The sequence below is a fragment of the Aphelocoma coerulescens genome, chromosome 24 (genome assembly GCF_041296385.1).
Source record: "Aphelocoma coerulescens isolate FSJ_1873_10779 chromosome 24, UR_Acoe_1.0, whole genome shotgun sequence".
Classification (NCBI taxonomy): Eukaryota; Metazoa; Chordata; class Aves; order Passeriformes; family Corvidae; genus Aphelocoma; species Aphelocoma coerulescens.
The window spans coordinates 3,426,368-3,441,641 of record NC_091037.1 but is presented as its reverse complement, the minus strand read 5'-3'; the positions used below and the strand labels follow the sequence as shown (position 1 = coordinate 3,441,641).

Here is a 15,274-nt window from a genome sequence, read left to right as displayed (position 1 = left end):
GAGCTCAGTGTTTTCCCCCTGCTTCTCTCCAGACAGGCAAAATTGTTCTGTGCTGCCGTGGATGTGAAGTCCTCGCTGTGCTGCCTCTGCCTCTTCTCCCCAAGAAACTCCCAAGGCCCTGAATTCGCAGCCCCGGAGATCCCAAAGAAAAAAAAAAAAAAGCTCTGGCTGGATCTGGATGGAAGATGGACCGGGAGATGAATAGCAGGAGGGAAGAAAGAGTGAAGTTGGTTATTTTTCTGGCACATGGATGCAATTACACTCAGTGCATTCCAGAGGCGTTCCTTTGAATCCTGTGCAGGTCTGCCTGCCGTTCTTGGGAGAAAGGAAGAGAAAGGGAGGAAAAGTCCCTCTTGCTGGGAGACGGAATGTCTGCATTTTCAATCCTCTTTTTAGGTAGGTTGGCTTTTTGGTGTTGCTCGCTTTTTATTTAACCAAACTTCCACGAGCCTGCTCTGTGTGCCTGAAATTCATTTCTGTTGAGTTGGAGAAAAGGGGTTTGTAAGGAGAAAACTTTTATGGAAAACTGTAATTTCAGTGGTGTTTGAGTTCTGACCCTTTTCTGGTCGCTTTGTGAGCAGGTTGACAGCCAGAGATCTCTGAATATCCGGGTTAATTTTAAAAAGTGGTGGTTAAACAGACTCGTTTGGGAACGTGTGTTTTTTGTTTAAAGAGGGCAGCGCTTTTCAGGGATAAACGAGAGAAGGGCTTGGACCTCTCGGGCGAAACAAGGTGAATAAAATGTCTTTGTTTCAGGCAGAGTGTCAAATTTGTGTAACTGTGTTGATTCGCTTGGGCACTCAGCGTTCAGATCTTGAAAATAAAAAGGGGTTATTGTTTCCAATGGATAGCTAAGATTAGAAACAGATGTGTTGGAGTGCAGGCGGGAGGAGTTGGGGGAGAAAGGGATGCGAGAAAGGGCTGCTGGAAGGAGGGAAAGAAAAGAGAGAGGGGCTGATTTGTTGAGGAGAGAGGCAGAGAATGGAAAAAGAGGAAGGAAAAGGAGAGTGAAGGAAAGCTGGAGAGCTGTTTGTTAAAGCCACGGGCTGTGGAGAAAAGAGTTGGCAGCCCTAAGGTGCCTCAAGGGGCTCCTCGCCCACCCTGGCTCAGGAGCAGCCGGGCTCCTGCTCCTCCAGGGGCACTGCCAGGTGAGGAATGAGCTCCTGCCTCCCTCCTGCTCACCACGTCCTGCTGCCAGGCACCAGCCCAGCCCCCTGCCCTGGCTGGGCAAGGACGGGGAGTTCCAGGGCTTCCTGTGTGCTGGGAACCTGGGCACAGGTGGGAGAAAGTGGGCTGGTCTCTGCTTCCCGGGGAGGAGCTGAGCACCAGGGCACGGGGGACAGGCAGAACAGGGTTTTTAAACAGCTTTAAAGAACTGTCACAGGGACAGCCCAGTTTAAGCCTCCCAGGTGTGGAGCGTGGACTGGAGAGGGGTGTTGGGTGATCTGAAACCCAGCACTGCTACGGCTGCTGGTAAATACAGAAGTGGCTTTTGCTGTTAGCAAAGGTTGGGGCTGCAGGGACATAATGGGGTTTGGATGGGCTGGAGGGTCTGGGGAGGGCAGGCAGCACTTTGTGCCCCTGCACATCTGCTCTGGCCACTTGTGCCTCTCTGTGGTGGGGAGTGCTTGAAGGGGACTCCAGGAGATGAGGGAGCAGGGTTGGGAACAGCTCTGCTCCTGCCAGGGGCTGCTCAGCCCTTCAGGAAGCGGCTCTGTGGGAATTGGGGAGACAGAAGAGTTGGTTGCTCACCTTGCTGATGGAGACAATGGGAATTGAAGTCTTTTATCCCATTCAGCTGCTGATTATCCCAATATGTTGGAGGTTTGGAGGCAAAGGAACAAACTGTTGCCACAGGAAAGATGGTTGTGGCTGTAATATAATGATAACTTAGCTTTGCTGCTTTTATCTGTAAAACACAATTGGCTTTATCAATATATCTTGTGCATCTCCACTGTGGCAGGAACACAGGAATGCCCAGCAAAAGACACTTCCCCCCTCACCTGGAGTCAGGTTCCTCAGCCTGTCTTGTCCAAGCACCGGTGAGGGGAGAATTGGCTTCAAAACTCAGAGCAAAGCCTGGAATGTTTTGTTTCCTGGTCCTGCAGTGGTCACTGAAAGCCCCCCGAGCTTCACCTGCCTTGCCAGCAGAGGACTTGGTCTTCCTGCTCCTTGTCCAGCTTCATTCACCAATACTAGAAGCAAGTCCAGGGAAAAGTAAGGAAGTGTTTTGGTTCCCCGTTCCTCAATCCTCCTGAACACAAGGAGGTTGGGGAGCCTGATCCAGGCTAAAGCCTGGATTTTCTGCTGTAAAAAAGTACAGAACTGCCAGTGATGTCTTGCTATTTTTTTTTTTTTCTGATAAAGTGAAGACTAAGGTGGAAAGAAAAGGGTTTAGAGAAGCCCTGAAAGGAAGGTTTGGGTTTTCCTCATTAAACATCCCAGTAACGTGGCTAATATGCACAATTCTTGTCTTTTCCACTGTTTACCTCTCTGGGGCACACGAGCAGCTGTGTGAGGAGACAGGAAACAGGAGCCAATCTGTTTGAAGGAAGCTTTATTAAAACAAGACAAGATGAAAGACTTTGCTGAGTGTGGACAAGAGCATGGCCAGGCTCACTCTGCCAGCAGAGGGTGGGGAAAGGAGGCAGGGAAGTGAGGAGGGGAAGGTGTGGAATGCTCATGTGGGTCTACCTGTAAACGTGACACGATTGTGACCGGCTGAGGACTGCGAATCAGGTGTCACAAACTCCCTTTGGAGCACACTGCACCCTTGAAAAGCAGAATTTTGAAGCGTTTCTTCATTTCTGAGTAGAAAAAGTTCATAATAGAACCTTGCATTTTTCACCCAGTAAAGAAGTAGCCAATGCTTTCATTTAAAATGTGCTCCTGAATTCGGTTTAAATTTTATGGGGTGGGAATTCTCTTCTGCCTTTGCCCCACTCCAAGTCAGTCGTGAATCTTTTCACGGCCCTTCCATTCAAGGAAAAAGCTGATTTTCTCGTGATCAGAACTGTGATTATTTGTATGCCTGGCTTTGTCACTGGTTTCGTGTGCTTTTTTCTTTAGTTGTAGGCTGGTGTGAGTGCTCTGCCCTGCAGGAACCGCTGGGTTCAGGGATCAAAGCAGGAGATGTGCCAGCCCAAATCACTCCCCCACCTTCCTGACGTCCTGCTGTGGGCAGTGGCCCTTCCCAGCAGTGTTAGGGGTCATCCCCCTCAATGCCCGTGAAATAATCACCTCAGTAGAGACTGTCTGACAGAGATGTGCTCAGTGGGAGCCGGGGTGTCATTCTGGGGTGGTGTTGAGAGCCAAAGTGCCTCCTGTGTGGCTCAGCTCTGCCCTCCACGCTCCGAGGTCGAGGAGTCTCTTTCAGCGCTGTCCCAGGGGGCTGCAGCCGCTGCACTGAGCACCCAGACTCCTCCTGTCTCACTGCACCGGGAAAAAAGGTTATGGAGCAGCTCCTTGCAGGGCCTGCTGGCATGAGGAATCGGCTCTGACAGCCGGCATTTGCCCAGGTATCCACGGGCTGGTAGCTGGGAAATCCGAGATGATGCGGGAGCAGCTGCGCTGAGCGGTGCTGGGGCTGCCTGGGGCTGTGCTCTGGTGTAAAACCCTGTCCATTCCTGCTCGGGGAGCTCAGCAAACCTGCACGGTGCCCTGTCCTCGGGATCCTGCTCCCTAAACCCTTCTATCCTACGCCGCAGCAAAGCAAAACCCACTGCGGTGTTTGTTTTTTAAAGGCGCTCCCGCTGCCGGTGAGCTCGCTGGGAATTGTGGATTTAATGGGCTGCTGCTGCCTGGGAGTAGTGAAAACCAAAGGAGACACATTTCGGGTTGCTTCAAACAAAGCTCGTGGATCTTTTATTTCCCAGAACCAGTAGAAACCAAAGGAGACACATTTCAGGTTGCTTCAAACAAAGCTCGTGGATCTTTTATTTCCCAGAACCAGTAGAAACCAAAGGAGACACATTTCAGGTTGCTTCAAACAAAGCTCGTGGATCTTTTATTTCCCAGAACCAGTAGAAACCAAAGGAGACACATTTCAGGTTGCTTCAAACAAAGCTCGTGGACCTTTGTTTCCTGCTGATCTTCCAGGAGTAAAAACTAAAGGAGACAGATTTCAGGTTGCTTAAGATGAAGTTTGTGGACCTTTATTCCTACTGATTTTCCAAAGGAGACAGTTTTCACGTTGCTTAAAACGAAGCTTGTGGATCTCTATTTCTGCTGATTTTCCAGATATTTCCAAAATTCCTCAGTCATAACTAGAATATATAAAATATTTGCTATTTTCTAGTTTTCTCTGGCTCCTTCTCTTGCCTTTGGCCGTTTCATGGTGTTGAAGGTTGGTGTTACAAGGGCTCTGCCCCCATGTTCTTACAACATTTAGCAAAATCCTTGGCTCAGGAGTGGCGTGAAAAACCAACCTGCAGCTGTGAAAAGGGGTTTTGTGTGTGACTTTCGTGTCTTGATTTCACTTCCTCTTTGTCCCTGGCATCTGAAGGAACGCAGGGAACCTGGTTGTGTATTTAGCTTTAAAAAAGGACTGTTCTCTGTAGGACAGCTTCATGGGATTGATAGTAATTCCTCTCAAATTCCAAGGGCAGGCAACAAAACATCAACGGTGTGAGATGTTCAGCCTGGTAGAGGAGTGTGGATTTAATTCTAGGCCAGGGCAAAGAGCTCTTTATTAGAACACTGCTCTGGGAATACCTGAGGAAAGGGAAGCAGAGGATCTATTTGGCACTCCAGGGGGAATTCAAAGGAGCCAGACACAGCAGAGTTGCTCTCTGGCAGAATATCAGGGTTAACACTTCCTGTGAGACGCTCCAATTCTTCCAAAGCCAGGGATGGTTTGCATCAAATATTTGCTGTCAGGACACTTGATGATAAATTGCTTGTTTTTCTCTAGTGGTGCTTTGTTTTATATGAAATAGTTGGGATTTTTAACATCTAGAAACCAAAAGTTTATTTTGGAGGGTTTTTTTTATCCTTTCTGCTTTTTCCATTTTGCCACGAGGAAGACAAGGGAGAAAAGAGTAACCTGCCAGAGAGAGGAAAAGCAGCATGCCAAAACTGTGGAGATGAATTCATTTTTATGGGAAATAGAACCTGAGGGAAGGCAACTTTTCTGAATTTCCCATGGAAAACAAGTGGTGTTTTGCCTTTGTACCCACCCTGGCCTTGTCTCCTCCACATAGAATTAGTGGTTGGATTTTGGGGGGGCCCTGACCCACTTCAGAGGGACATTTTGTGTAAGAGCAGCAAAAGCTCCTTCCCAGAAATGCCATTGCACAACTGGCTCGGAGCTATCCTGGTGTTTATCCTCAGGATCACAACAAACGCCCCTGTTCTCCTCCAGGCAAACACAGGGTTTTGTAGGGGATTCAGCAGGTTTGCAATCTGGGATTTGTCCATTTTCAGAACTGGAAAGAGAAGCCAACAGTCGCTCTGCCAGCCTTAAATGTATTTGGAAAATCTTTTGTGTTTGATCCTTTGTTACACTGGACTAAAAACTGTGTGGAGTAACAATAAAACAGGGTGCTGCAAGCTGCTTTCTGTGCCTTTCCTCCACAGTTTTAGTAAAAATGCACCTCGTATTTCCAATTTAACAAGGCCCTGTGTTAGCCCAGGCTGCAGGCAGTGTTTGTGCCTCTGAAATGGGTTTTACTGTGCACATCCTGTGTGCTACAGAAGAGGCTGCTCTGGGTGCAGAGGGAGCTTGGTGGTGCCTTGTCGAAAAGATGAATGGGTCTGTTTTGGTTGGGTTTTGTTGCCTTTCCCCCCCCACCCCCCCCAAAGCTGTGTCTTCATCTGTTTTTAGAAATGGTTGGTTTACAGAAGCAGCCTGGCAAAAAGTCAAGGGTGAAGTCAGGTCAGGGAGGTCTGTGAATAGAGACTCGAATGACAGGACAGTGCAGGATGCAGGAACGGCTGGGCAGGAAGCACCACGATGGAAAATGTGTGAGAAGTCAACAGGCACGAGGCTGAATTCCAACTTGTTCCTCTCCTGCACTCTCTCCTCCCTTCAGCATTGCTCAGGGAGTGACAGCCACCTCTGCCAGCCAAGGCTAAAATGGGTTTCCTTGGGCAAAGTACAGGGAAGGTGAATGTAACAGGCACCTGGAGCTCCACACCGGGTTACCAACCCAGGATAAAGCTGCTCCTTCTTCCCAGAAATATCCCAGTCCTAGGGAAGGAGGGTGGGCACCAGGCCAGGCTCTCCTCAGCCACACCTTGGTACCTTGGTTTATTTATCTGACTCCTTAATGAGCTCTGTCTCTTCTCTGCAACAAGTTGTAAAGGGGACTGAGCAGCTCTGAGGCGGTGAGTGTGATTAGAAGGCCACAAAACCCATCCTGTCCTCATCTGCTCCTTCCCCTTCTCCAGGAAATCATTTGGCAGCTGAAAAAGGCAAATGTTTAACTCAGCATTTCCCTTAATGGGCCAGCCCCAGATCCAGGGTGTCAGATTTGCTGTCCCACAAGGATCAATACACATCACAGCACGCTCCGAGCCTCTCTCTCCTCCTGGGGAGCTGCCACGAATTTTTCTGTGGCAGGAAAACGAGGCTGAACCCTCGGTGGATGCGACTGACTGGGTGGAAAGGTTGGAGTTCAGCTTAGTGCCTGCAGTTTAATTGCCTTTGGAAGGAAAAGGTCAGTGAGAATTCTGGTGTGTTTGTGACATTGCCTGGCAGGAGGGAGGCTGCTCTCCTGGAAACCGCTCTGAAATGGAGCGTGCACAGTTAGAGGCAAGGGATGAGCACGGCCAGGCTGGGTTTGGGCTGCCCCAGCCCTGCTGCTGCTGCTTTTGCAGTGGGGAGGGTCACGGTGAGATAAAGCTTTCCTTCCCTCCAGCAGGGCCATACTGCCCAGAGAACATTCAAAGCCCATCTGAGAGAGGAGGGAGCTCAGACTCACATGGGCGCACACTGCTGGCGGTGATGGAGCACTTGGAACTTGTCTAAAACCTCTGCAGCTCTGACTTAAAGTCGTTTTCCTTGTGATGTGACCCCAAACTCGGGTACAAGCAGTGATGTGCACATCACTAACAAACAGCCGAGTCCACCAAGCTGAAATCCTTCACCTGCCACCTGGAGGGACCTATCCTCACGTTCCACTAAGATATTTATCACAAATTAATGGCTTTTTGGTAACCATGTGCTGAGAAACTCCACTCACAGTGGAAACCTCACAGAAAGGAAATCCTGGGCTCTGTGTGCTGGGTCTCTGAATTAATCTTTGTGCTGCATATGAAAAAAGAAAAATGAGTTTTTCTATCTAGCAAATACCTGGAGTGTGTTGTGGCTGCGAGTTCCTCCGAGCTGATTCTTTCCCTAAGTGCCTGGATGGGCTGTGAGGAGGCCTTTTCAGAACTGGAGTTAAAAAAAAATAATTAACTCCATCCCATTCCCTTTGTGCTTCAGCAAAATATTGGAATTAGGTGGTTTTCCGGTGCTTGGAATATTTGAGATGTGTCTGGATGAGTCTCACAGCTCACATTACCCAGGCTGTGTTTTTCCTTAAAGACTTGATGGAATTTTAAAGGTCACAGGAATATTTAATAGAGATATGGACCTTTATTGGCCAGGTAGGGTGTCTTTGTGTGTGCTGTGCTGCCATATAACACAGCAAGCCAGGAATATTGAACTGAACCAGAGTCAGGCACTTCTCTTTTTTTATTAAAAAAAAAAAAAAAATATTGCAGGGTTTTCAACCTTGAAGGCAAATCACTTTATGACTTCATTGTTTAAATTTAGGTTTTGTTTTGCGGGGGGGATCGTTAGACTTGAAGCAAAAGCCTTGTAGCCCAGGGACTGTCACTTCTGATTACTTCCAGTGACACTTCCAATTATTTCCAATCACAATTCCAGGGACAAGAGGAAAAAAAGGAGCCACGTTCTCCAGCATCAGGGCTTTTTTTTTGTTTGTTTGTTTTCCTTTCCCCTTTTCCTGAACAAAGCACCATTTCTCAAACCTCTGCAGGGAGAGGTGCAGAGCCAGATTTGGAGCTGTGCTGCGGCGGGGTAATTCCGGAGTGAATCTGCTGCAGTGAGACTCCAGGCCGGCGTCTGGCGGGGTGCTGGGAATGCTGCTGTGGATCCTGCCTTGTTGAGCAATCCTAGGGAAATTGCTTCATCCTCCCCAGGCACTGGCTGGCACTAGCACTCGCTTCAGAGCAGCAGCATCAGGCTCCTGCGAGCGGCTGCTGGAGCCTCCCTGCCCCTCCTGAGACATGAACGGGCACAGGAGCTGCTCAGGGAGAGCCAGCAGCTCAAAATGGGACACAGGGATCTGCTGGGGGAGCTTGAGTGACTTCCAGGGACACCAAACACAGGATTTGGTGCTGTCTGTTTTGCCCAAGGACACAGGGATCTGCTGGGGGAGCTTGAGTGACTTCCAGGGACACCAAACACAGGATTTGGTGTTGTTTGTTTTGCCCAAGGACACAGGGATCTGCTGGGGGAGCTTGAGTGACTTCCAGGGACACCAAACACAGGATTTGGTGCTGTTTGTTTTGCCCAAGGACACAGGAATCTGCTGGGGGAGCTTGAGTGACTTCCAGGGACACCAAACACAGGATTTGGTGCTGTTTGTTTTGCTCAGGGACACAGGGAGCTGCTGGGGGAGCTTGAGTGACTTCCAGGGACACCAAACACAGGATTTGGTGTTGTTTGTTTTGCCCAAGGACACAGGGATCTGCTGGGGGAGCTTGAGTGACTTCCAGGGACACCAAACACAGGATTTGGTGCTGGTTTGTTTTGCCCAGGGACACAGGGATCTGCTGGGGGAGCTTGAGTGACTTCCAGGGACACCAAACACAGGATTTGGTGCAGTGTGCTTGGTCCAGATGAGCCCAGGCCGCTGCGCCCTTCAGAAAATGAAGCAGGAGCACTGCCTGATTTCCAGAAGTCTCTGGTAGCATCACTTGGAACTCCTCGAGCATAAAAACAGTCTTAAAATGGTGTCAGAGCTTTCAATCACACTTAGTGAAGCCTCTCACTCCCGCAGTGATGCTGCACTGAGTGAGGCTCTGCTGAGCGCGGGGGTTGTTGGCAGCTCTTTGCTTCATTTGCTTCACAGTGGTGCAAGGCCCCAGCAAGAGCTGGGCTCTGCAAAAAGGGGATTTTATATTGTATTCATGATTATTTACTATTTGTACGTTGTGCAAATGGATGAGCAGCAGGCCTGGTGCGGTGTTTAGAGCCAGCCATTGAAGAACCCGAGTTAATTTGGGATGCTGAGCCTGAACATTTCCAAAGCAGCAGCAAATGAAATTCAGCTTCATGTGGTGACTGAGAACCCTTTACTTTCAAAGTAGGAATTCTGTTTATCAGTGATCTGGCTGAGTGGTGTTCTGGTGATTGCTTCTCACTGCCTTCACCCCCTGTTGCTGTTTGAGTGCTGGGAGTGTTCCCTTTCTTGTGTTTATTCAGGTCTGCAGGTGCTGGATGTCTCTGGGAGCCACCTGTGCCAGCTCCATCCCTTCCTGCAAGGCAAAACCAGCATGTCTTTGTAGAATTGCTGCTTCTGTGACATTCAAACACGGGGTATTTGTCACTTGAGCACAGAGCAGACCACAAATCTTTTGTCAGTGAAGTTCAGCAGCTCAGTTCCACCTGAGCAATTTGACATTACGCTTGTGTGGAGACCTTCAAAGGATTCCTGGTCATCAGCTCTGATGCTTTTGTGGCATTTTCTGTTTGGATGCCTGGATGAGGTCGGTTCCATCGCAGGCATCCAGTGCTGAGTGTCATTGAGGTGGCACTTTGGGACGGCTTGGTGCTGCTCCCCCAGGAGCCTCAGCATCTCACAGAGGGAACTGTTTGAATCCATCCAACGTGATGGAGATGTTCCCACAGTGCAGCTTTGTCTGTGGTCTGTGCTCTGGGCAAAACCTCTCCTCGTTTCCATTGTTCCAAGCTCTTGCTTGGAGACAAAGGGAATTTTAGCCAGACAAAGCAGAGCTTTTGTGTTGGCAAATGCTATGATTTTTTTTTCTTCTATTCAAAGGGGAATTTGAAGCAATGGTGAGTGTCTTCTGGTCAAAGAAACATTCAGGATGTCGAGGTTCCAGCCTGGATTTTGCCAGTGATTCATGATTTAGTGATTCAGGCTTCATTTTTAAGTGCCTGCTAGTTTTGAGTGTCTCCGTTTTGAGTGTTATAAAGGATTAGTACTCTGGAATTTGTGACCGTGGGGACGCCCGAGCTGGGTCACACCGAATGAGGTGTCCTTTAATCATCCCGAGCTTTGGGGGTGCACTGGAAATCTGCTTTGTGCTTGCTCTGCAGACTAAGAGCACTCAGAACGAGCCAACCTTTCCCTCCTGAGCTGCAAAGTGCCCTGAAATCGCTGCAGAATGGAGCTGGGGAGTCCAGCCAGCCACTGGTTTAATGGGGGAAGAGGCTTCCCATAGGCGCCACTCGCTGTGCCAAATGCATCCCGGCTTTTCTGGCTTTGTCAGCTCCTTCCACTTTAGCCCGAGGCTACCCCTGGAGTCAACAAAAACCACAATTCTGCAGCTGTCAGTGAATTCAGGCCTGGTGTGACCTGGTACGAGGGAGGCTCGAAACTCCTGGGCTCCTCTGCTCTGCAGATAACCATCCTGAATGACACAAGGCTCCTTCCTCTAATGACTCGGGCTCGCTTCTTTTCCCTATTGAGCAGTGCCCTGGGCGTGCTGCTTCCATTGTGGGGCAGCAAGGAATGCATTCCCATTAGGAAAAGGCTCTGAATGCGGTGGAGGCTGCGGGGTTGTCAGCAGGCATCCTCCCCTCTCCACATCCTCCACGAGAGAAGGCGAAAGCAGGGCGTGAATGGAGGAAATTTGGCCTTGTTGCACCAGCCAGAAGTATTTAGGGTGATATTTTACTGTTTTTTAAGTGCTCTGAGGCAGGAATTGTTTCTTCGCCTGTTTGCACTGTTCCTTCCAGCACTGCAGCCTCGAAGGTTTGCATGGAAATCCTAAATTTTAAGCAGTCTTAAACCTGGTTTTGTCCCTGCTTGCTGCCCAAACAAGCCAGGCACCTGGTCAGCATCTCTCTGTGTCATTCCAGAGCACGAATTCCTGCAGAAAAGCTGGGAACTGAAGATACCCAGCTTAAATGAGTTCTTTACTTGCTTCCCTTCCTCCTGACAGCCACCTTTAAGCAAAGAACATGCAGGGGGATAAAACAAAGCTGATAACAAAAGCTGATTATTCATGCATGTAGAATGATTTTAACTAGCCAGTTAGGCAATATTGACATTTTCCTGCCCTGTTAGTGGTTTTCTGAGCGCTGCTGGGGAATGTTCTTTGTTCACAGGCACCAATGCTCTGATAAAGCACAACTTGCTCGGTTTTAAGGGTGGTGTAGGGCATGTTCTACCCCCTCTGAGTGAATTAAAAACTTAATTATTTGTTATGAGTGATTTGCTACTCTGCTTTCACACCCTTTTTTAGCATCCCTTTAATGGAGGCTGTGCTGCCCTTTATTTGGACCAACAAAATTTGCCTTCCCCGAGGAGAAGGCTCTGAATGCAAATCCTTTTTATCACCTTGCAATGGCACATGGCATATGCAAGAACCTCTCCCCTTCCAGTGCCGCTCCTGCCCGCCTTCCCTCCTCCCAGAGCAGGCTCGGAGCCTCTCCCCACGCTGTGATGCAAACCCATGTGTGCAGCATCCCTCGCTGCTGGCTGGAGCTTTTCCTTCGAGTTCCTGGCCTCGGGGTTGTCCTCTCAATATTTCCTTTTCTGCAGCGTGGAAAACCCAGCCTGCCCAGAAAAAAACAGCAGCTCCAATAGCTCCTGGCAGCCGTGGTGCTGATGAGACAGGCTTGGAGTGCGCTGGAGCTCTTTTAACTCCATGTGCGCTTCTTCTCTTGGGGGTTTTGGGGCTTTTCAAGCCTTTGGTGGGGGTCTGGGATTCTCTGATTCTCGCAGTGTCCCTGGCATTTCTCTACACTGAAAGTCGAGTTTAGCAAGTCGAGCTCAGGAACAGCTTCAGCCCATGGAAGGCAAATTAATTTCTAGTTCCTGCAAGGAGGGAGCTGATTCAGGCAGGAATTAGCACTATTCCTCCCCCCCTTGCTGCTGATCTAAATGCTGCTTCATTTTTTATGATCATCTTGTAAAAGCAGAATGGAGGAAAAAAAAACAAAAATCCCAAGACTAAAAAGCAAATAAATCCTGTTTTCCTAAAATATCTGTGTGGAGACTGGAACTGAGCTCACCCAGTGCTCTCTCCTAGAAAAGATACCTTCTACCTGGAAGTAGGGTCTGCCTGGCAGCGAGGGTTAATTGCCCTGGATTTAGGAGGTTTGTGATGTTCTTGCCTTTCAGTATATCCAGTTCTCTTCTTCCCTTGATGATTTAATGTCCCAGCTTTGTTATAACTTCTGCTGTGACACCGAAAGCTGTAGTTCATGCTGGGGACACAGTGTGTGGTCTCCTTGTTACTAAAACTCGCTAATCTTATCAGCAAGCGAGGAGTGGAGGATGGGAGGAGGCTGTCAGAGGGTCTGGGATTGCTCTGGGTGAGGAGCAGGAGCTGGGTTTAGGCTGAGTCTGGGTTCTGGGAGGAAAGGGCAGTAGTAGCTCTGTGTTCCTGATCTGGAGGAAACAGCCCTGCTCATGGTTTTAAATCATTCTGGGGCTTTATTTTTCTGTGTCAGCACTGTCAGAGCCTATAATCCTCAAGCAGAAGAGGCCGTGCTACCCTACCAAGAGAAGGACTTCAAGTGAGGAATCCCCTTCAGCAAGGATGTGACAAGCAGACTGACAATGTAGAAGAAAGGGGAAAATATCCTGAGCCAATATGCATAAAATTAGGGCCTGATTATGAGGCAGAATTAAAAATAAACCAGGAAGAATTCCCCTGGCTGAGGGAGCTGGTGGAGCAGCAGGAGGGGCAGCTCCTGGTGCCAGCCACGCATTCTAACAGCAGTAATTAAGCAGGTAATGCTAATGAGGGTGCCTGAACACCCTCCCTCGCTGCTGGAGCCACACAGGCAGGGCTGGACGGAGCACACAGGGGTTATTCCTGCAGCCACTTTAAACAACAGTTTAAAGATGAGCGCTGCTCATCTCCTCCTGTCCCTCTCGGATCCAGGAGCTGTGCATAATAGATGAACATTCCGGAGAGATGCCAGGGAAAATGTCCTGGGCAGCTGGGAGAGAGTAAAGATCCTGGAGCATCAGGCCTGGGCTGAGCTCTGGTGTTCAGGCAGGTTGTCCTGATGGGGCTCTGATCAGGATCCGGCGTTCAGGTGTCCTGGAAAAGGGAGCAGGACACTTCCCTCGTGCTTCAGGCGGAGGTAGCCACGTCCTGCAGGCAGCACGGTGACTAAAGCGTGGCAAATGGCATTTAAAACATGATGCCTTATAGCAAAAAAGTCAAAGTTCTTTGTAAGGAGCCGAGGTGGGAAGACAGGAATCCATGGGTTTGCTTCCAGTTCCAGTGGTGACTCTGTTGTCTACTGGAATGAGAATTTTCACTGCTAAAATTCAATTCTGTTGTTGATTAATTCGTCTCATCTCACCTCCAGTCCCAGGAGGGGCTTTTAACAAGTCCTTTTGGAGCCTTGGCTACCCCAGCTGTGAAAAAAAAAAAAAGAAGAAATATCTCATTATGTAATGGAGTTTATGGTCTTCAGACAAAATGGGGAGTATCGGTAAATAATTTGATTATGGTTTTTATCAGGCTGCCCTTTCCAAAGAGCTTATAGCTGCTGTCTGCTTGCATTTGTATTCCGTGTCACTGGGATGGAGCTGTGCCCTGACAGAGCCAGCTCTTTCAGCATTTAGGGAAGAAGGGTTTGAAATCTCAAGGAGCCACACAAGCCCTTGCCTGAATTCTTTATAAATTTTGTAGGAAATACACTCAACCATACTTCCTAAAAGAGGAAATGCTTGAGTCCTGTCTCCTGTGTTTAGAATAAACAGAGTCCAGATAATTTAATCTAAAAAGAAAACGCTCTTTTGGGGATAAACAACCTGAATAAAACATTCCTGAGCCAACCCATGGCCACGACTCCCCCTTGCACCACCCCCCAGAGCAGCTTGGATCCTGCAGGATGCCGGGGGCAGCTCTGAGCAGGGGAATTGGCCTCACCACAACCCAAATCCTGCTCAGGATACCCCGTCCTGCTTGCTCCAGCCATGCTGGTACCTACAACCACCCCAAAAAATTCTCCAGGATCAATCAGCACCCTGCATTGGGCACATCTTCTTCAGCTTGCTCTGTATGAATGTCGAATATTGCCTGGCAGACACTTTGGGGATGTTTCTGGATATTAATGAGGGCCAGATGGAGGCTGGGGCAGTCTGGGCTGCTCTAATCTGCAGGGTGGAACTATTTGATTATTTTTATTTTTATTCTTTTTTTTCCTCCCTTCTCGACTAAGCAGAAATAACAAACAATTTCCAGCGTTACGAAGCTGTTGCTTCTTTCTGCTGAGCTGCCTGGGCTGGAGGAGCACAGGAGGTTTGGGAGGGTAAATGCAGGCTGGAAGCAGGGAAATGAGGGGTGTGCACTGCTGTCACTCGGGATACAGCAAGAGGAGAAAACGGGGATGTTAATTAAGAGTCACACATTAAAGCTGTGTCCTGCACTGGGTGCCAGGATGTAACGAGGATGTGTTACAGGAGAACAGGTACAGCCAGGGCTGGGATACCTGCTGGTTTCCAGTTATTAAAAGAATTCCTCAGCCTGTTCTCTTGTTTCCAACTATTTAAGATACTCACATAGGCTGTTAGCTTATTTCCAGTTATTAACAGGCGCTGGTTTGAGGGAAGTAACGCAGCAATAGGGTAAAAAATAAAACCCCTGACTTTTCCTTAGCCAGTTTTTCCCCATCAGCAAGAGCCAATGCACTCGTTTAGCCAGAATTCCTCCTCCTGTGGCCCCTGGGTTTGTCTGAGTTATTCCTGCCCCTGATTCAGCTCTGTGAGCTCTCACAGTTGCATCAGGGAACTCTCTGCTCAGCCTGATGAGAATTTCACTTCTCTTGCCTGGATTCAGGCAGCGAGTCAGGCTCCTGCCTGAGACAAAACATGGGAATAAGGAGCCAGGAACCATAGTTGATTCAATGATTGTTTCACTCTGAAATCATCCAGGATCGGGTGGAGGTGGAAGAAAACCCACAAGATGTGGAATCACGTGGTTTTATAGAGAACCTATTGCTGATTATTAGGCAGTTGGGGGAAAGCATGTATTGATATTCTGGAAGAAATAAATCTAATTTCACTTGCCATTGAGCTTCCCAAATAGGCTCAACAGACAGAAA

At 48.8% G+C, this 15,274-nt stretch overlaps 1 protein-coding gene across 4 annotated transcripts in view; it reads left to right on the top strand.

The window, feature by feature from the left end:
• Positions 1–256: 256 nt before the first annotated feature.
• CLMP (CXADR like membrane protein) overlaps positions 257–15,274 on the top strand; it is a 42,155-nt gene continuing 27,137 nt past the window's right edge. Inside the window, exons 1-3 of one of the 4 annotated variants that reach the window (XR_011146587.1) lie at positions 257–396; positions 1,964–2,217; positions 2,511–5,550. Coding sequence is in view for 1 of the 4 variants with exons in the window: in XM_068994791.1 (XP_068850892.1) it covers positions 369–396 (28 nt within the window). In the remaining 3 variants the exon portion in view is untranslated. The other 3 variants (XR_011146585.1, XR_011146586.1, XM_068994791.1) reach the window with 3 other exon arrangements.